Here is a 21,664-nt window from a genome sequence, read left to right on the forward strand (position 1 = left end):
GGCTGCTGGGTGACCCCTCATCTGGGACTCTCCTCAGCTCTTTCTGGGATAGCAGTGGCGCTGCCCCTCTGTTGGTCTTCCTTGGTCTCTTGTGTTCTGGGGCCTCTGGATGTCTGGAGTTTTGATCTCCTCCATACCTGCTTCATGCCCTGGAGGTCGGGGCAGTGGCCCCCACACCCTCTAGCAGATCATTACATGAAGGAACCTTTTAAAAACAAGCGCGTTCATGCTCACAGGTGTACACACGGGTGATCACACACAAACTACACCCTTTTGGGCTCCTACCTCAAAGCACACTGTGCGCTGTCGATCTCACGTGCTGCACCATAATGTTTAATATTTAGTATTTACTGTCATATTCCCATATATCATTGTGATCTTGTTTATTACTCTCGCCTTCTTCTGCTTGCTTTCTTTTTTTTCTCAACAGGTGATCCAGGTGATCGATATGTATTTTTTGTCTGCTTATTGTGTTGGTTTTGTTTTTTGCCCTTTTCCCGTCCCTCTTCTCAGGTTTTTTTTTCTTTCCTCTTTCTTTCTCCCTTTCTTTCCACCAGTCAAGTCTGTCCCGTATTCAGCAAGTGAAAATAAAATAAATAATAAAGGTGAATCAGATGGACCATTACGGCAAGGCTGGGATGGTCCATTTGGTAAAGTAAATCCGTTGGGCATCTCTCTTCGCCTTTAGACAATAATTCTGATGGCAAAAGAACCAAACGGGACAGGTTTAAAAAAAAAAAAAAAAAAAAGTGTAGGGTCTTATTAAACCCCGATTCTTTTGTCCCCATGATAGAACAGAGAAAACCCGACTCATAGTGATCAAAACACTTTATATTTCTTTTTTATTCAATCATCTTCCGGAAGATTGTGGCTCAAGAGTTGGGAGTTCACCTTGTAATCAGAAGGTTGCCGGTTCGATCCCCGGCTTGGACAGTCTCGTTCATTGTGTCCTTGGACAAGACACTTCACCCGTTGCCTACTGGTGGTGGTCAGAGGGCCCGGTGGTGCCAGTGTTCGGCAGCCTCGCCTCTGTCAGTGCGCCCCAGGGTGGCTGTGGCTACAATGTAGCTTGCCATCACCAGTGTGTGAATGTGTGTGTGAATGGGTGGATGACAGGTTGTGTAAAGCGCTTTGGGGTCCTTAGGGACTAGAAAGCGTTATACAAATACAGGCCATTTACCAAGAGAGAGTCCTGCACAGCCCCAAAAGCCAGTTGCAGGATCTCTAACATTTTTTATCTCAACATGTGTCTTATATGGTGTTATTTCGGTACTTCAGACGTCGCACACGTCACACGTGACACACACAGTTTCATTACAAACAAACTCCTTCTACTCAGTTCCTCTTTTCTGTGTCTTATTTATTAATATGCCTGTGCACTAAAACTTCCTGTGCAGCTTGCAATAACTTCCCCTTTCTAAGGTCTGTTGCCAGGGCAACCTGTCTAAACTTAGTCTCACTCTGTCTCTTCCCCATATTCTGCAAAAACATGCAGTTTCTGGTCAGGCTGTGACCTAGTCAAGTCTGGACCTCTCATAAAACAATCTAATGAGCAGATACACATTAAAAAATATCTCTCTATTTCTTAACAGTCTTTACTAAAGTGCCTTGAGGTGACTAATTTAGCACTATGTAAATAAAATTGATTTGAATTGAATTGCAGTTACTCTCCACTCACAGAGCCTGAAATATTCAAAGATCCTACTGTCATTGAAATCAGAGCTTCTTCTATATTTCTCAATTGGACTCACCAAGATGGAGAAAGGTCATCAGAACAGAACAGAAAGTGACATAGCAAAGAATATTTATTTTTACTGGGAAGAAAAATATTCCCTACTTAATATATTTTCTTTTCTTATTTTTTTTTAAATTTAGCTATCAGTTTCTTTTTTATGTCATGAGTGATGTAGTTTCGTACAAGAAATAATAAAGCATTTTTGTTTTTAAAGACTTTAAAACTAAAAAAACAAGATAGTCAAGTGATGTGATCCTGGTTGTTACTGAATTTGCTGAGATGTCCTCTTGTGTCCCACTTAATTTATTCCTATTCTTCCTTATTTGCCACAGTCAGTGGTCAATCTGTGAAATGTGGAATGTTGGGTGAATACGTAAGTAGGCCAGGAGCTTTCATTTGACTGCAGTTGGGCTGATGACACAGTCCACTTCATAAGGCCCAATGTAATGTGGGCAGAGCTTGTGTGAGAATGACTTGAGCGAAATGTCCTGCGAGCCATACCTTTTGCCCTGGCTGATACCTGGGAGCGGGTGTCCTGCGGCAGTGAGTGAATTGTGCACATACTCTATCCATGTGAGATGTGATGACCAAGTTGCGGGTTGTGAGAGGTGATATAGCAGAGAGTGGATTCTAGTTCCTGATTTACACGTTCTGTCTGGCTATGGATCTAGGGGTGAGTACCGGAACTGAGACTGACTCGAACTCTGAGTGCCGAACTGAAAGATTTCCAAACCTCCGAGGTAAACTGAGGACCATGATCTGAAACATTTTCTACCTGTATGCCAGTTGAAAAACATGATTGATGAGAAGTTTAGCAGTCTCTGGAGTGGAGGGTAATTTGTCTAGAGCAATAAAATGAGCTGACTTATGTCAATGTCAATAATGGTGAGTATTACAGTGTTGCCTGAGTATGTGAGGAGATGAGTAACGAAGTCCAGTAATATGTGTGATCAAGGTCAGGGATGGCTAAGGGTTGGAGAAATCCAGAAGGGTGCTGGTTAAGGTTTTTACTCAAGGCACATATTGAACAGGCCACAACATATTCCCTTACATCCCTTTGTAAAGATTCCCACCAAAAGTGTGGTTTCTCATACAGCCCTTCTCATACCTTGTGACCAGAGAATTTGGTGGTTTTGATCTAGTTGATTATGGAGGCAGGGGCAGATGGAGGCACGTACTGCTGATCATGGGCATCGGCACGGCGCCCACGCCAGAGCAATGCATCCACTTCCACAATAAAGGGTTTAGCAATATTCGGGTAGACCAGGATTGGAGCAGAAGTGAATAATTGCTTTAATTCTCCAAATTAAACTCACCTCCAACCTTAGAGGAAGTGAGGTGACTAAGGGTTGTGGCTACCTGACTGTAGCTTCGAATGAAGAATTAATAGAAGATAGAAAATCCGAGAAACTATTGTAAATGTTTGTTAGTCGAGTGAGTGGTCGATTTAGTGACTGTTTGGATCTTGGCAGGGTAGTTGAAATTGCATCATCGGTTGAGCGGTTTGACTGGTATACGAACTGAAATGGATCCAGGTTGGGGGGAAGAAATGTCTTTATTTGATGCATGACTAACCTTTCAAAGCACTTCATAATGATGGAGGTGAGTGCGACCGGACGGTAGTCATTAAAGCAGGAGGGAGATGACTTCTTCGGTACAGGAATGATGGTGGAGGCTTTGAGGCGTGTGGGAACAACAGCCTGGCTCAGTGATGTATTAAAGATGTCTGTGAAGACATCTGTGAGTTCGGCAGCACAGTCCCTCACTGCTCGTCCAGGGATGTTGTCAGGGCCTGGGGCTTTGCGAGCATTGATCCTGGCAAGGGATCTCCACACACTGTCTGGGGATAGTGTCACCACCTGATCGTTGGGGGGGGTGGGTGGAGTCTTCTGTGTGGGGGTGTAGTCCTGAAGTGCCTCAAAGAGAGAGAAGAATTCGTTTAGCTCATCCGGTAATGTAGTGGAACCGACAGCGGTCTGCAGAGTGGGCTTGTAGTCTGTGATGGTCTGTATCCCTTGCAACAGCCTCTGAGTGACTCTGTTGTCGCTGAAGCTTTGCAAAATTCTCCTGGAGTACTGCCTTTTTGCTTCTCTGATGCCACGTGACAGGTTTGCCCTTGCTGTTCTTAGGCTAACCTCATACCCAGCTCTGAAGGCTGCATTTCTCACCCTCAGGAGCCTGTAAACCTCACCTGTGAGCCATGGTTTCTGATTGGCTCGGACAGCAATGATCCTGGTCTCTGTGACGTCATTGATGCATTTTGAGATGTAGCCAATGACAGATTCTGTATATTCCTGCAGGTCTGTGGTGTTGTCGTGTGTGGCGGCCTGTTTAAAGATCTCCCAGTCTGTGGTGGAAAAGCAGTCTTGCAGTGCCTCTGAGGACCCTTCTGGCATCACACGTACCTGCTTACGAACTAGTTTGGTGACTTTGACCAAGGGTCTGTGAGCTGGCATTAGCATAACAGTGATGTGATCAGAGGCACCAAGGTAATCTCCTTCTCCATCTCTGCGTGGTGAAAACATTGCCAAAATGGGTCTGCATGATTGAAATCACCCGCTAGGACAAGAAAAGCATCTGGGTGGGCTATCTGCTGCTCACTGGCATGCTGATACAGTTCATTCAGTGCCTCACTCCTGTTGTTGTTATTGGAGCAGGGAAGGATATAAACAGCAACAAACAGTATGGCTTAAAATTCCCTCGGTAGGTAGAATGGTCTGCATTTGATTATCATAAGCTCCAGCAGGTGAACAGTGTTTGCAAGCCACAAAAGCATCACGGCACCAGGCATCGTTGTATGTAAACACAGAGTCCCCCTCTGTGGGTCTTACCTGCTTTGGCAAGAGCTCTGTCTGCTCGAAAGCATGGTAGCCGGTCGAGTTGAATGGTGCTGTCGGGAATCTTATTATTAAGCCAATTTTCCACAGACGAAGACACAACACTGACTTCAAGGTGAACCAAAGTAAGCGTACGTGATCCAGCTTGATGTCCAAGGAGCGCATGTTGGACAGTACGATGATGAGAATAGCGGGTTTGTGTGGATTAGCTGCTAGCCTACTCTGGATGCCTCCGTGCTTACCCCTCTTTTGTCTCCTCTCGCACCGCCTGACTCGTTTCCACTGTCGGCGAGATCTTGTGACAGGGGTCGCTGGTGGTAGATGCCTCCGACGTTTCTACTGTGGGCGAGGTGTTATATCTGGGATTGTATGGTAGATGCCTCCAAAGCAGTCCGCAGTTTCTCAGTGTGGTTCGTAGCTCTTCTGTGATTAAAAAGTTAGTGGATTTGCTTCTCTTGATGTTGAGAAGGAGCTCACGACTGTATGAGTGTTGTGAAAAGTAAGAAAAAGAGCAAAACAAAGACGGGAACACTGTTTTGTCAGGACAGGGAGCAGCCGCTGCGTGTGTCCGTGCCGCCATCTTGATTAAGCCTGCTGGATGGCAGTTGCACAGTCATAGGGCAGCGGGGGAAGGGAGAAGGGTTTGTCCTTACTGAATACCTCTTGGAGGTTGTGATACTTGGCGGGAACAACGGAAAGATCAGGTGGAGAGGGGGTGGTGACGGAGGAGTTTGGGATACCGGTGGGAAGTGCTGGGGTAAAGCAATTTGCCAGACAGAAAAGGCAACAACTAGAAATCTTATGGCTGGACCAGTCTATGTGAGTGGTGTGTCTTTAACGACGGTTAGCCGAGAAACAGAGGTCTGTCTTGGGAGTTGAATGTGAAAAGGGTGAGTGTCCCGATGGTTGCCAGACGTAACTAGACAAACATGTTCAGTTCAGTGAGTAATTAGGGCAAATACCTGATTGTTCAGAGTGGTAGCCGTGATAGGCAGGATAAGTGGAACAAGTGGGATGCGTAATTGGTTCGCAAGTTCCAAGTCTATGAGATTTTGGGCTTCCCCTGAATCTACGAGAGCATGAAGTGAATGAGTGGTCTGATGGTTACTGGAAGCAACAGGCGGGGTTTGGGAGCGGTTATGGATTCGCCCACCCATATTACCGCACTAACTGGCAAGCGGAGCCTTTTGACCGTACTGCACAAGAGGCGATAAAATGGTTGGACGCTCCACAATAAAGGTATTCTCAACAGTGAAAACATCTCTCCCTCTCCTTGTGAAAGAAACAAGAGTGACCAGTTTGCAGCAGTTGAGATGGTGGTTCTGTCGCGGAGGAGGCAGCGTGGAAATGGAGAAGGGAAGCGCTGGGAAATTGGAGAAGAGCGTAGGAATGTGCAATGGGACTTGTAGTTTTTTTGGCCTCTCTCTCCCTCAGGTGGTTGTCTATCCTTAAGGACAGAAAAACCAGATCTTCAAAAGAAGAGAGCTCATCGCGCAGGCCAATTGATCCTTCGTCTATGCATTTAAAGCTTGGAGAAAAACTGCCTGGAGGGCATGATCGGGTCAGCCAGATTCGGCGGCCGCATTACGAAATTTTATCACAAATTCTGCAACACTGTGGTTTCATTGAAGCAAATTTAGCAGTTTCTTAACGGTATTGCCCTCAGAGACAGGGTGAGTGACAGTCTTTTTCAATTTCCCAAGAAACTCATCATTCGGGCAGGATGAGATCAGGTGAGATCTCATCTTGAATAAGATGCCAAAATCTTTGGTTCCACGAGTGATCATATTTCTTGAATCAACTGGCTGATTGCGATTGTTATTACCTTTACTCACGTATCCTCTCATGTTGCAATTAAATCAGTTCTCTTGATTCTTATGTGTTGCAGTCAGGACTTGTCTTTGTTGGCCTAACAACCTTTTACTTTGTTGATCTACAAGGATGATTTCTTTAGTCACTGTTTTCTAAGTCAAATGTAAAATTATCAGGAAAGTCATTCCAGAGTTTGACTAATTATATGTATGCTCTTTTTTCATTCTATTTTCAGAACCTGCTGTGGTCAAGAATCTTACTTTCACCAATTTCACAACAACATCTGTGACTATAAATTGGACTAAACCAGATGGGGGTGTCGACTGGTACATAATCCGGTGGAACGGGGGACAGCCGGTCTCCAATCGCACAAATGAAACTTTCTTTACTATTCCAGGCTTAACCCCTGGCACCCAGTACAACATTACAGTGGCTGCTGCTTCTGTAAACCAGTCAAATGAGGGAGATAACAGCTATATATCTACCTTCACAAGTAGGTCCTTGTTGTGTATTGTATTAGTGAGATATTTACAGGATTCAAGTTTGATGATTATATACGTTTTGTTCTTCATTGTACAAACTGTTTACACATATATTAAGTTTTAAGGAGTATCTGATACATATGTAGAATTCAAGTCAAATCAAATTTCTTCATCCAGTTAAGATTGCATTGTTCCTTTTAACAATTTCAATTCAAACAGAGCCTGATCATTCTGATCATATCTGATCATTTGAAGGTTTGAGAAAAACTGACTGGAGGGCATGATTGGGCCAGCTGGATTCTCTGGCTGCGGAGTAAAAATCTACTACAAATTCTGCAACACTGCGCTTTTTATGACAGTTTGTTGCAGTTTCTTAGCTTCACTGTCATCAGAGATGGTGTGAGAGAAAGTATTTTTCAATTTCCGAAGAAAGTCATCATACGTGCAGGATGAGATCAGGTGAGATTAGCATAGAGGAAAAGGGAACTGAGGATAGGAATTTGTGAGAAAGATTGAGGTGAGCGCTTACTTGCAGGTGAGGTAGTTTCAGGCACGGGGGAAGTGAGCCGAGTGAGCAGCAGTCTGATGAGTGTCTCTACTTTCTACAACCTGAGGTTGTGGTTAGCTCCAGAAGAGGCAGTGGACAGGAGGACAAGCAGGCTAGACAATGAATGTCCAAATAGCTGACGGACTGGTGATGTAGAGATGGCCACGCCGGGTTTAAATTCAGTCTGGCTAATGACTGCTGATAGGAGACAGGTGAGTGGAACAGGCCATGACTCCAATCCAGGGCGGATCCAGGAAAAACACAGCAGACAGAGGAACAACACCAGCTGCTCACTCGGACCATGGCGTATTGTTCATACAGTAAATCGGTTCTGTGAGGGCACTGTGTAGATAAAAGACTTCCATGATAGCAAATATCATGAAATGAAACTGTATTATTTAATGTCCAGATAAGAATAAAACTTTAACTGAAATGAGGGTCACATATGTCAGCTGTGTGTCCTTATGTGCAGTTCTGTTAATGTCACGTGTAGCTGTGGCAGACAAGAAGTATCCAAATGCAGACACTCGTGCATGGAAAATAAACTTAGAACAGCAGCTTTATTTGCTGGAAAAAATCCTTCATAAAATAAACTCAGAAAAACAAACCAAAACCTTGAGTGCAAAACTAAGAACAAAATACTGGGAACTAGAAGCGCAAGATTAAAACTGAAACCAGACACATGGAGAGACTTACACGACATGAGGAGGTATAAGACGAGAAAAGTCAAAGGAACACACAGAGCTTAAATACACAAGGGAGTAATGAATGAATGGGAAACAGGAGGGAAACACAGCTGGGACTAATTAGACATAATGAGACAAGGGGAAGCAAAACTAGATATGCTGCACACAGGACAAGGATTATAAAAAATAAAACAGGAAACACAGGACAGGTGTGGACAACGCAGACTTCAAAAGGGGACACAGCTGACAGGGTAGACAGATGACTAAACAAAGATACAGAGCAAAACCTAAGAACCTGTAATCACAAAGACACAGACTAGACACTGAGTGAGGAGACACAGGGAACATGGAACACAGAAGGAGCACAGAACAGAAACGAAGAGACTAGAACCTAAATAGCAATGAAATCAAAGACTATATAATAAGCCAAAATACAAAACACTGGCTCACCGACCCAGGACTGTGACAAGTTAGACTGACTTGCCTTTTGGGCATCAGCTACAGTCTTGAATTTGGACTGTGTTCCAACCCTAGTCCTTTGTGTGGGTTTGCTCTTTGCATGCATCTGTTTTGTTGCAGGGGTTTCCTGGGTGGAGAGTCAGAAAATGGCCAGAAGTGGACTATTTAAAACAACCTGTGTTTTAGGCTTTGGCTGGTCTCTGCTCTTACTTTTGCTCTGCATGGTGAAAATCTTTGGTTCTACAAGTGATCGTTGGCTGATTGTGATTGTTATTACCTTTACTCACGATCCTCTCACGTTGCACTTGAATCAGTTCTCTTGATTCTTATGTGTTGCAGTCAGGACTTGTCTTTGTTGGCCTAACAATTCTTTTACTTTGTTGATCTACAAGGATGATTTCTTTAGTCACCATTTTCTAAGTTAAATATAAAATTATCAAGAAAGTCCTTCCAGAGTTTGACTAGTTACATGTATGCGCTTTTTTCATTCTATTTTCAGAACCTGCTGTGGTCAAGAACCTTACTTTCACTGGTTTCACAACAACATCTGTGACTATAAATTGGACTAAACCAGATGGGGGTGTCGACTGGTACATAATCCGGTGGAACGGGGGACAACAGGTCTCCAGCCGCACAAATGAAACTTTCTTTACTATTCAAGGCTTAACCCCTGGCACCCAGTACAACATTACAGTGGCTGCTGCTGCTGTACAGCAGTCAAATGAGGGAGATAACAGCTCTACATCTACCTTCACAAGTAGGTCCTTGTTGTGTATTGTATTAGTGAGATATTTACAGGATTCAAGTTGGATGATTATACCTGTTTTGTCCTTCATACTCTGAACTGTTTAGTCATGTATGACGTTTTAAGGAATATCTGATACATAAATAGAATCCAAATGCTATTCTCCTGTCAAATCAGATTTCTTCATCCAGTTAAGATTGCATTGTTCCTTTTAACAATTTCAATGCAACCAGGACCTGATGTAGCAAAGCAGTCAAATTTGGCTACATCATACACCAGTCTTTCTCAAACAGTGGTACACGTATCGCTACTGGTATTTGGGCTCTCTTTGGTGGTATGCGGGAAATCTCCAATTTTTTTTTTAAGATTAAATAATATACCACTGGGGAGGTATGCAAAGATGACACGAGAGTTCCCGAGGCTCTTCTGGTAGCCGGAGTAAACCAGAAAACGTCTCCCTGTGCGTGATTCCTCTATGAAGAGCAGCATTTCCTTATCGCCAGTGGTCACAGCCATTACATAGAGCTGGTGGGCTCATTTCCGTGGGGTTTAAAATTGCAAAGGCGCCACTGCGCTGTCACGCTGGTTGTAAAGACACTGCCCTTTTCCACGGTGCTGCGATCCCAGCCACCATTGATGAGTCGCATGCTCCCGGGAAAATCGGTGGGGAGAGGGAGGTAACATCGTTGAGTCAGGAATTATCGGCCGGATGCCAAAGCTCCTGGTAGCCAGGACAATGCGATCCGCTTCTTTTGCGAGAGGGTGGTAATCCTTTGAGGCCAGCAGCAGGGAGTTGGCGAGGCCACCTCGCACCGGCAACTGTTGGAGGAAGACGTGAATGAAGAGGAATCCACCGTCATCCGTTCCTAGCAAGGACAGCATGCTCTCCGTGAGCTTGAGAGTGGTACCATCACCCAGGCCCAAGAGAGAGAGGAGTTTCACGGCCCGCTCTATGTGAGAGAGGGAGTAGTGCCGCAACAGCAGAGTATTGAGAGCTGTGTATTTCCCTTGGCTGGGGGGATCCCGGAGGAGGGTCATCACATGGCAGGTGGACAGCAGATCCAGCAAGACCACCACATTTCGTGTCGTCAGCTGAAACGCCATGAAGAGCAAACTGAGCTGTGGCGGTCACGAACTACGAAGGAGGGTTGTTAAGCCAAAAATCCGGCAGCTTAACCACCACGGCAAAAATTAAAATGTACAGCTCTGCTATCACTTCCAACATAAATGAAGACAGAAAACTAAACAGCAGTGACGTTTGTAGGGTTACTGTCTGAAGTTGGGCTAGCTGGTATATTTAATGATGTTCTGTGTGGTGGCTAGCTACACAACTATGGTTAGCATAATATAAACACAGTGAAGCTGGAGGATGAACGCTAACTTTTTTTCCACTCGATAAAAGTTAATCTGAGGGTTCCCGAAGGTTAGGGACAGATGCAATCGCATGTCGGGATAATGAATTTCCCGGAGGAACCCACCCGAGTGATTAATAAAGTTTCATCTCTAATCTGTAAACGGACCAAACTTAATGAGAAGAACAACTGCAATATAAGGTAATCATTAATATACTGCTGCATGGACTGTCAAGTCAAGTCAAGTCAAGTTTATTTATAAAGCACATTTAAAAACAACCAAGGCTGACCAAAGTGCTGTACAATAAAATACAAATATAAAATACTATAAAACACAGGTACATAAAATACCTCACTGATAAAACAATAAATTAAAACAATAGGTTAAACCTTGCTAAAAGCCAATGAAAAGAGGTGAGTTTTAAGAGCAGTTTTAAAAGTTCCTAGGCTTGTGGAGAATCTGATGTGGGGGGGTAAACTGTTCCACAGTCTGGGTGCAGCCACAGCAAAAGCCCTCTCTCCCCTAGTCTTTAATTTGTACCTGGGAACATCTAAAAGCATCAAGTCTGCTGACCTCAAAGATCTGCTGGGGCAGTAAATGCTAAGAAGCTCTGCCAGGTAAGGAGGTGCAGTACCGTTAAGAACCTTAAAAACCAGCAGTAAAATTTTAAAATCAATCCTAAAAGCAACTGGGCTGTAGTTACATCGTAATGTTTTATAAACTGGGCTTTAAAATAAATAGTGATGATTAAAACCGAGAGAGGCCTACAGTGATCACCGACTTTTTTTAGGGGCTTGCTCAGGTTAAATAGAACAAAATACAAAACATTAAAACGTTAAAAACACAACAGCCCTAATAAATGCAGAATAGTTTGGACCGGAAGCAGGTTTCATCAGGTCATCACTTAAAGTTTGGATATCCCACCTGGTCTGAATGTTTTTATGCAGTACAGTTGTTATTATCACTTGTCACACCCTGTTTATGACGGTTAAAATAAATAACATTCATGTAAGAAATAAAATTGTCAGTGTAAACTGTATGTGGTGTTAAATAGGCCTATACTATTTAATACCACCCTTATAACCTATATGTCGGTCATAAGGGTGGTACTTCAAGAGCCATATATTTTATGAGGTGGTACTCATTGTGAAATGTTTGAGAACCACTGTCATACACAAAGCAGCACAGATGAGAAGAGTTTGGGGTTTTTTTGTAGCTTTGCAGTACCTTTATTCTTTCACACATAGTGTTGTGCTAATGTCTAAAAGAATAATATTTTAGAACGTTTATATAAACATTCACTGCAATACAGGTTTCAAAAAAAATAAATAAAAAAACAACCCACAACAATACAGAGGCTGAAGACCCCCTTAGGGGGAGAGAGAGACCAGATCCTCGAAAAATGAGAGCTCGTCATGCGAGACCAATCGATCTTTCATCTGATCATTTTAAGGTTGGAGAATAACTAACTGGAGGGCATGATCAGGCCAGCCCGATTCTGCAGCTGCAGTGCAAAACTATCACAAATTCTGCAACACTGCGCTTTTCCTGACACAAATGTAGCAGTTTCTTAGCTTCACTGCCATCAGAGATGGTGTGAGAGAAAGTATTTTTCAATTTCCGAAGAAAGTCATCATACGTGCAGGATGAGATCAGGTGAGATTACCATAGAGGAAAAGGGAACTGAGCATAGGAAGGTGTGAGAAAGATTGAGGTGAGCGCTTACTTGCAGGTGAGGTAGTTTCAGGCACAGGGGAAGTGAGCCGAGTGAGCGGCAGTCTGATGAGCGTCTCTACTTTCTACAACCTGAGGTTGTGGTTAGCTCCAGAAGAGGCAGTGGACAGGAGGACAAGCAGGGTAGACAATGAATGTCCAAATAGCTGACAGACTGGAGACGTAGAAATGACTACGCCGGGTTTAAGTGCAGCCTGGCTAAATACTGCCGATGGGAGACAGGTGAGTGGAATTGGGCAGGACTCCACCCCAGGGCGGATCCAGGAAAAACACAGCAGACAGAGGAACAACACCAGCTGCTCACTCGGACCATGGCGTATTGTTCATACAGTAAATCGGTTCTGTGAGGGCACTGTGTAGATAAAAGACTTCCATGATAAGAATAAAAATTCAGCAGAAATGAGGGTCACATATATGTCAGCTGGGTGTCCTTATGTGCAGTTTTGTAAGGCTGTTCAGTTGTTCAGTTGTTAATCTACAAAGATGACTACAAAGATTTCTTTAGTCACTGTTTTCTAAGTCAAATGTAAAATTATCAGGAAAGTCATTCCAGAGTTTGACTAATTATATGTATGTTCTTTTTTCATTCTATTTTCAGAACCTGCTGTGGTCAAGAACCTTACTTTCACCAATGTCACAACAACATCTGTGACTATAAGTTGGACTAAACCAGATGGGGGTGTTGACTGGTACATAATCCGGTGGAACGGGGGACAACCGGTCTCCAATCGCACAAATGAAACTTTCTTTACTATTCCAGGCTTAACCCCTGGCACCCCGTACAAGATTACAGTGGCTGCTGCTGCTGTACAGCAGTCAAATGTGGGAGATAACAGCTCTATATCTACCTTCACAAGTAGGTCCTTGTTGTGTATTGTATTAGTGAGATATTTACAGGTTTCAAGTTGGATGAATTTGGCTACATCACCCCAAAGCAGCGCAGATGAGACGAGGTTTTGGTGTATCTTTATTCTTTCACACATAGTGTTGTGCTAATAGTTTTATCTCTAATAGGGCAATATTTTAGAACTTCTATATAGACATTTGTTGCAATATAGGTTTTTAAAAAATTTAAAAGACTGAATAATGCAGAGGATGAGATTGTACATTTTCTTATTGTACAAGTACTGATTTTTAGATTGTCTTTATCTAATTTTGTCACTTAAATGAAGGTGAAGATATCCAAAGCTTAAACTGCAAAGTCAATTAAACTGCACTAAATAATGAAACAACTAAAATCAGTCAACTACTTTAAATGTTAATGTGAACTTATTCAAACTAAAGCTATACACTTTATGCCTGGTCCATAATTTTGAGTAGTGAAGGAAAATCAAAATATATTTACAGTATAGCTGTTCAAAAATGTCTAGTTGTGACTGTATATGGAGACTAAAACTTGTAATATTGTGTTTAATATGTTTTTGTTATTAAAATGCCATTTACATCTTTATTCTACAGGGCCTGAAAAGCCTGGGACCATTAGTGTTACACAAGGAACCAACACCTTAAGCATCAGCTGGATTTTGCCTCAAGGAAACATTAGTTATTATCAGGTCAATATATCCAATGAAAACTTTACAAACTCCAGTCAAACAGTGGCCACAACAACCAATTTTACTTCTTTAAAACCCGGGAGACTCTATAATATCACAGTGACTGCTTTTGCTGGAATCTTCTGGAATACATCTGACCAGGTGTCATTTGCCACTGGTAAGCCCAACAACCTAATCTCTTTTCTTTATCGCCATGTTTTTTAAGACCCTGAGAACAACTGTGGATACTATTAGATCAAACATGATGATGCTTCAAACATGAATAATGGGATTCTTGTGATAATAAATGTTAAATTGGCTACAAAAATATTATATTCAATTGCTGTTTTCAAATGTGTTATTCAGAAACACCTAAACAGATAAACAACAACAACAACAAAAAATCCATCACATTGAAATGATTTGATCCCTTTTGTAACTGTGTCTGTAGATAAAAGGTGGCACCCTACCTGGAAACATAGGAGTATACTTATTTTATTACATTGTTATTGGACTAAAACTGTACTTCTTTAAACTATCAAAATGACTTTAAGATGTCAACATGGTGTTATTTGTCCCCTTTAGTTCCCAAAGCTCCAGGGTCCATCATCTTCAGTAGCCGGAGCAACTCCTCACTCCAGCTGCAGTGGGCAACACCTGATGAGATGACCGGAGCTCCAGACATCATATACAGTATCACCTATCAGGCTGTGGGTGGTCCCAGTCAAAACACAACTTCCACTCAAAATAACACTTTGCTTTCACTTCTTGACTCTGGAACCAACTACACTGTAACAGTAAAAACTATTGGACCTGGAAATTTAAGCAGCACGGTTGTTCAGAATTCTTCTTTTACCTGTAAGTACAACAAAAAAAAAACCCCCAAAGCCATCAACTGTCTGTTTTTAATCCATGGTTTTATTGGCCAGCAAGAACACTTCGTATTAATCAACATATAATATCCTTTGTGCAGGTGGCAATAAAACTGTACAACTCTTCCTCACTCTGTAGGTGATTTTGCTGAGGATTAATAACAAAGCTATTCCTTTTCCATTCAGACCGTGCAATATTACCCAACAGTTTTTTCATTGAATGTTTGTTTCATCTCCCCATCATATGCTGCTACTCTTGTATCCATTTGCACAATACTATGTCACTTTTAGAATCACCTGCACTGATAGCTAAGCTAAGCTATTTATTTTTCAGGATATAGTTATACTGTTACTTGCTACAGTTATTCGATTAAATTTTGCACTATCCTACTGTATATTACTGTATACTTGTATTCTATTGTACATATTGTATATCTTATTACTCTGTTCCTCTGTCTCTCTTGCTGCATTGAGCACATGTATGACAAAAAGAATTTCCCTCAGGACAAATAAAGTTCTTCTTATCCTATCTTATCTTATCAGTGTCAGTGTTGGACAGTTTATCGTTAAGATATAGACAGGAAATATGGTGTGAAGAGTTTGGTATGACATGCAACATGGGTCCTTGTTTCCTATTAAATCAGGGATATTGATGTTATGAGTGACACTCATTTAACTTCTGCTGTTTAACGTTGTTTCCTAATTTGTCATCTTTTTTAGTGCCAAACCCTGTGAGGAATCTAATAGTCAGCCCTGAATCTACTATTTCACTAAATGTGAACTGGTTAAATCCACTGGGGGTCAAATCGTATTACATATACTTAGTTGAGACTTACAATGACACAGGAGGACTTATTAACTCAACAAATATCCCCGATAACAGCACTTCTGTAGTACTTCTGAATCTGAACCCAGGAACTAACTACAGTGTCACAGTCAGAACAAAAGCTGCAGAAGGAAGTGAATCTACGGTGGAAAAGGCATTCAGTTACACAAGTAAGAACTAAGATATATATACTTGGGTTTGTATGTGGCCAAAGTCAAGTATTGATAAGAGAAAAGAGACAGAAAAATGACCAAATTCCAGGCACTGTAGGCAGATATATTAGCTTCAGAAAAGCTGGAGCCTATAATTTCCATAAAAAATTGTCCTCCCTGTTTAACAGTCATTAGCTGTTAGCTTGACACCTTTGCTCTTAAGTTTGTAACCTTTCTCTAAAACATCTCAACCCTGAGCCAAAATATAATCCTGATTCAGGGTTTTCAATGATGCCAAACCTCTAAAAGTAAATCTTTAAACACTTTTTTGGTCAGATTACAAGTAAATTTGGTTGACATTTTCTTTGTGTTACTACTCAGCCCCTATTAGTCCAATATTAATGTTCATTTAATTTGAATCTTCTTTTTTTTCCAGTACCTGAAGCAGTCTCAAACATTACAGCCGTAGGAACCACAACTAGCCTTTCAGTGAACTGGACACTGGTGACAGGGAAGGTCTCCAGTTACAGTGTTGTGCTAAATAGTGCTGGACAGTTAGTGAACAGGACGGTAAACAATCAAACTGCAAACACAGTCTTTGTGGACTTGACACCAGGAGTAATTTACTGTGTGCAGTTGATCACCAAAAGTGGACCTTATGAGAGTAACAGTTCACCTGTCTGCAACGCAACTTGTGAGTTTCATTGACAATCTGACTTCTACCTCAAATTGTATATTCAGCATTTTAATCAACACCTATTTTAAAAATGCATGTATTGTTTGAATCAATCAAATAAACAAATCCTTCTCCTTCTTCAGTTCCCAACCCTCCTGGCTCCATCACAGTGAAATCTCAGACGGTTAATTCCATCAACTTCACCTGGGCCCTTCCACAGAACATGAGGCACAACCAATACAACTTTAGTGTCATCACCACTAACAACACCTTTGTGACAAAAGACAACTGGTTCCTGCTGGGGAACCTCCCATCTGGAAGCCCCTACAATATCTCTGTTGTTACTGTGGGTGTAATGGGATATAAAAGTACATCAGTGACAACAGTAAACTATACCAGTGAGTAGACATACAGCTGATGAGATTGCAGTTGTTACAGTGGAGATTCCTGATTTTTTTTGTTTTATTTTTTTTATTTTTTATTGAGTTTATCCTTTGTCTTTCAATCTGACAGAGTTTATTTTTACTGGTATACTTTACATTTTTTCTTTCCTTTGTTTGTTTTTCTTTGTTTTGTTTTGTTTCTTGGATGAAATGACAACAAAAGGTCATTCAGACAGATTTTTAAATGTTTGAATCAACTGTTATCATGTTCATGTCTCGAACATGATAAGATTTTGAAAAGACAAATATTATACACTCTTTACAAATACTAAGTTAATTCAGAAGCATCAAGTGACATGCTGAGTACATAGATGTAATGCAGGTGTCCTTTTTCCAAAATAGTAGTATTGTTAATACTATTTATCGTATTTCTTTTTCCTCTGAGTGTGAGGAACATGTAGCAGCAATCACAGGTTTTTCGTCTGTCTCATTTTCTCAGGACCATTTCCTGTATCCAATCTGACTCAGACAGAAATAACTACAAATGCAGTGACCTTGGTGTGGAAACAGCAGGAGAGCAAATTAAGCTACTCTTATTGGGTGCAGGTCACCAACGAGTCCAATGTTACTGTAAACGAATTAAATGTGAAAATAACAAACGCAACAATCATAAATCTTCGTTCTGGGAGCAACTTCAACTTCACTGTCACTACACTGACAGCAGATGGCACTCAGGCAGATCCTGGGACAGTGTCTTACTTCACACGTATGTACAGTATATGTTGTCAGAATTTCTGCTTCTCCTGGAAATCCCCGATACTAAACTCAAACTAAATCAGTAAAAACAAAGTCAGCAACCATCAAAAGCTGAGCTTGGGTAGTTTATCATTATTCCAGTGAAAGAGAGCTGTTACAAGAAAAGTGCTGTTCATGTTCCTATAATACTGCTGTTGTTATAATAATAATAATAATTCCTCCTGTGTTTGTAGGGCCATATGGTATTACTGAGTTGAAGGCTGAAACCATAAACACAACTGCTATAAATCTGAATTGGACGAAGCCAGCTGAGTACAAGGATGACTATAAATATCGAGTTGCTACATCAGGCTGTGCCTACAAAAACGACACTCTGAGACAAGAAACCATACAGATCTCAGGCCTCGACCCTGGGACCAACTGTACCTTCTGTGTTTCTGTCATGGCAGCAAATGGCATTGAAGGACAAACAGTCTGCACCTCTCAGTACACCAGTACGACTCTCAGCTGCTATTTCAAGTTTTCTTTGTCAGACTATCATTGTTGACATGTTTTAATCCTTTGTTCTCTCATCACATCAACAGAGCCCGAGACAGTACAGCCCACTATCTCAGGTCATTCGAATAGTTCCATCACCGTGACATGGACGAAACCTAAAGGAAATGTGGAGAGTTACAGTCTTTACCTAACACCTAATACAACTATTCAATCCCTGAACAATTTGACTGCATCGTACCAGTTTGCAAACCTGTCAGCTGGACGGGCGTACAGCGTCATTTTAACCACAATAAGTGGACCCTTCAATGCATCGTCTGAACTCGTTACTAACGCCACTCGTGAGTAGAATACATTTCTTCAGTTTTGAGTGTAGTCATATTTATGTGAATATGTATGTATGTTGTTATTTACTTCAGCAGGTTTTGAGAATTGAGCTGTTACTGATAAAGTTTAATTTGACACTACACTAACAAATTGTAAAACAAAATTAATTACAACAGTGAGCACTTACATAAGATAACATGTTGCATCCCCCTTCCTCCAGTCCCTAACCCTCCTGGGCCGATTAAGAACCTGAGTAAAACAACAAGTTCCATTGAAACTCAATGGACAGAGGCGCCTCTGATGACTGGTGCAAAATTCTACTACCTGCTGACTTACACATCATCCCAGCAATCCAAAAATATCACTACCACAAACACCAGATGGAACTTCTCTTCCCTGTCTTCTGGGACTTCCTACAACATTTCTGCGACAACTGTGGGGGAACTGGGATTTCAGAGTGAGACGGTTTACATCTACATGGTCACAACAAGTAAGGCTTTCATTTCTGTAAAGAAGTATTGTGGAAGTCTAGGCAGTCTCCTCTTTCATCTTTACTGTATGGATAACCTTTTATATCTGTCAAATATGTGACAGGACCACTGGCAGTGCAGGACCTCATGGCCACTCCAGGAGAGACACACATCATAGTCAATTGGAGCAATCCTCCTGAATACAAGAAAAGCTATAAATACTTTTTGTCCTGGAATCAAACTAAATCCCAAATGCAGGACTTCACAGTTGCACAAACTGTGTATAATATCACTGACTTGGAACCTGGTCAGTGCTATAGCATTAACGTCACCACAGAGACCTCTGATGGAACACAGGGTACACAAGTAACGATCACCAGATGCACAAGTACGAACACTAAATAATAATTCTTCAAAATTCAAAATTTTGTCACCTATCTTTTACATATGAAAAATGTAATTTTGATTATTCCACTGTCACCAAAACAAGCAATGCAAGATAATTAATTGAACAATCTGTTTTTGACAAATAAAATTTTGTCAAAAACAGATTTTGTATTTTTTTTTTAGATATTTGATAGAAATACTCCACTTTAATAGAACTGACAGATTTGTTCATTAGAAGTGTTCTATTTTTTTCTTTATCTCTGTTTCATGCTACAGATGCAAGCCCAGTGACAATCTTAGTCTGTCAAGGTCCAAACGACAATACTGCACAAATCATCTTGTCATGTTCCACACCCCCTGGCCAACACACTGGCTTCCAGATGATTGTAAATGGAAACAACATCACTACCAGCTCCTGCAATTATACTATTTCTGACCTTAACCACAATACTAACTATAATGTGACTGTAAAAACTCTAAGCTATGGAAATCCCAGCATTCCTGTGTATCGCATGTGCTCAACAGGCATAGGTAAGGCTTTGTGCTTTACACAATGTAGAATGATATTAGTGTTCTAATGTACTTAAAAACTTGAGTTTGAGATACATAAAGAAGCCTTTTATAGAAAATACCGGTTCCTAATAAAATCCTTTTTTCTTAATGGTGCTCAAAAACATCTATGCATTAACTTGTCTGTGGCTGTTTTTGTTGGTTGAGCTGTAGTTGATAGTACACTTTTATTTTTTATCAATGATCCGCCCATGCCAGTAAATTCTGCTAGCTTGGTGCAATCAAATGGTGTCACACACAATAGTTTCATACTACAGATTGATCCCAGGATGTTTAATGACTCGAATGGATCAGTTTTACGAATGTCTAATCTTTCTTCATTTCTCTATTACAATTTTTCCAACCATTGTAGCTATCACTACTATTGCTGTTGCTGTATCAGTAGCAGTTTTTTTCATTCTCTTCAGTGTCCTCATCGCCTTTATTATCTACTGGAAAAGGTTTGCCACTATCACCAGTGATTAAAAAACATGTTCATTAAATCTCCATGTATATGAATAAATTCTAAATTTACAGTTTATATACTCTATCTACTTCTGTAGGCTAGCCAAAAAAGAATCACCAGACATCCAGATTCAATCTTTAAGGTAAAATCTGTATTTTTATCATTTCGTTGTACTGTATGCGTGATATACTTAGAAAACAATTGTTCCTCTAATTGCTACTTTTTCTTCTTTTTTACATTTTTTATAGAGCCAAAGTGTAAGTACAAATTTTTCTTTAACTCTCATAGCTTCAGCAGATCTTTCAAATATTAATACTTTTCTAAAAGAACCTTATCACTCTTGCCTAAACTTTGGTTTGAGCAGAAGTGTGGCCGTGAGTGTGGAGGACTTTGAGGCTTATTACAAGAAGCAGAGAGCAGACTCCAACTGTGGCTTTGCAGAAGAATTTGAGGTAAATCCCCAAAACTGAATATTCCCTGACTCTTGATTTGTAAATATGCTTATTCATAGTAGAACATTTTTATTTTGATTTCTTATTTTAACAATTTGTGTTCCAGACACACTCACCAGTGTCAATGTCAGTATAACAGTAATAAATCATTCCTGGTACAGCTTTACAGTATTACTTACAGTGCTCCAAAAGCTTTTTGCTGCCCGAAAAGAGACATCTTGGAGAGGTGCAACTAAACTAAAATCAAATGTAATTACTGTTACGGGAATGAGCCAAAATAATACTGAAATGTAATGTAAAAAAGCAAAGGGCAAAATAAAGAAAAACTACCCGGAAAACGTTTCATTTGCTTCTCTGGTACTCCGCATGTAGACACCAACTTTTTTTTGTATTTTAAAGGACCTGAAGGTTGTTGGCACAGCTCAGTCAAAGTTACATGCACTGAATGTGGAGAACAAGCCTAAGAATCGCTACAACAATGTGCTTCCATGTGAGTCACTTTAACAAATCCATCTCTGCTGCTTTGACCATAACATCCCCACTCATTGCCTGCCTTACAGCGTCTGCTACCATTTTCTCATGTTAGTTTGTGCCTTGAACCAAAAAATATCATGCATCTATTAATGCATAACAATGTAGGAAAATAATTTCTTATAATTTTTTAAATAATAATGCTCATTAGATCTCATTAGATTTCCCTTTAATTTCCTCTGTTACATTTCATTTACCCTCCGGTTCGCCTCCTAGATGACTCTTCTAGGGTGAAACTTTCAATTCTCCATGGAAGTCCGTCTGATGATTACATCAATGCTAACTACATGCCGGTGCGTACTGACACTTTTTAAAGCAGCTCTCTGCCACAGTCATTTCAGCATCAGTAAACACTACTGAGCCTACTGAGCAACATAACTTCGCTTCTTGACATGCCATT

At 41.0% G+C, this 21,664-nt stretch overlaps 1 protein-coding gene across 3 annotated transcripts in view; it reads left to right on the forward strand.

Annotated features, from left to right (window-relative positions):
- The window catches only part of ptprjb.1 (protein tyrosine phosphatase receptor type Jb, tandem duplicate 1), a 40,223-nt gene that overhangs the window by 13,200 nt on the left and 5,359 nt on the right, over positions 1-21,664 (forward strand). The window contains exons 6-25 of one of the 3 annotated variants that reach the window (XM_039614717.1): positions 6,620-6,877; positions 9,058-9,315; positions 12,989-13,246; positions 13,849-14,100; positions 14,508-14,780; positions 15,515-15,790; positions 16,209-16,466; positions 16,592-16,846; positions 17,331-17,597; positions 17,821-18,081; positions 18,172-18,423; positions 18,630-18,899; positions 19,004-19,267; positions 19,543-19,797; positions 20,189-20,276; positions 20,379-20,423; positions 20,530-20,538; positions 20,646-20,733; positions 21,133-21,223; positions 21,481-21,557. In XM_039614717.1, the coding sequence (XP_039470651.1) occupies positions 6,620-6,877; positions 9,058-9,315; positions 12,989-13,246; positions 13,849-14,100; positions 14,508-14,780; positions 15,515-15,790; positions 16,209-16,466; positions 16,592-16,846; positions 17,331-17,597; positions 17,821-18,081; positions 18,172-18,423; positions 18,630-18,899; positions 19,004-19,267; positions 19,543-19,797; positions 20,189-20,276; positions 20,379-20,423; positions 20,530-20,538; positions 20,646-20,733; positions 21,133-21,223; positions 21,481-21,557 (4,055 nt within the window). The remainder of the gene's footprint in view (positions 1-6,619; positions 6,878-9,057; positions 9,316-12,988; positions 13,247-13,848; positions 14,101-14,507; positions 14,781-15,514; positions 15,791-16,208; positions 16,467-16,591; positions 16,847-17,330; positions 17,598-17,820; positions 18,082-18,171; positions 18,424-18,629; positions 18,900-19,003; positions 19,268-19,542; positions 19,798-20,188; positions 20,277-20,378; positions 20,424-20,529; positions 20,539-20,645; positions 20,734-21,132; positions 21,224-21,480; positions 21,558-21,664) is intronic. The other 2 variants (XM_039614719.1, XM_039614718.1) reach the window with 2 other exon arrangements.

Source organism: Oreochromis aureus, linkage group 7, assembly GCF_013358895.1.
Source record: "Oreochromis aureus strain Israel breed Guangdong linkage group 7, ZZ_aureus, whole genome shotgun sequence".
In the NCBI taxonomy this organism is placed as follows: Eukaryota; Metazoa; Chordata; class Actinopteri; order Cichliformes; family Cichlidae; genus Oreochromis; species Oreochromis aureus.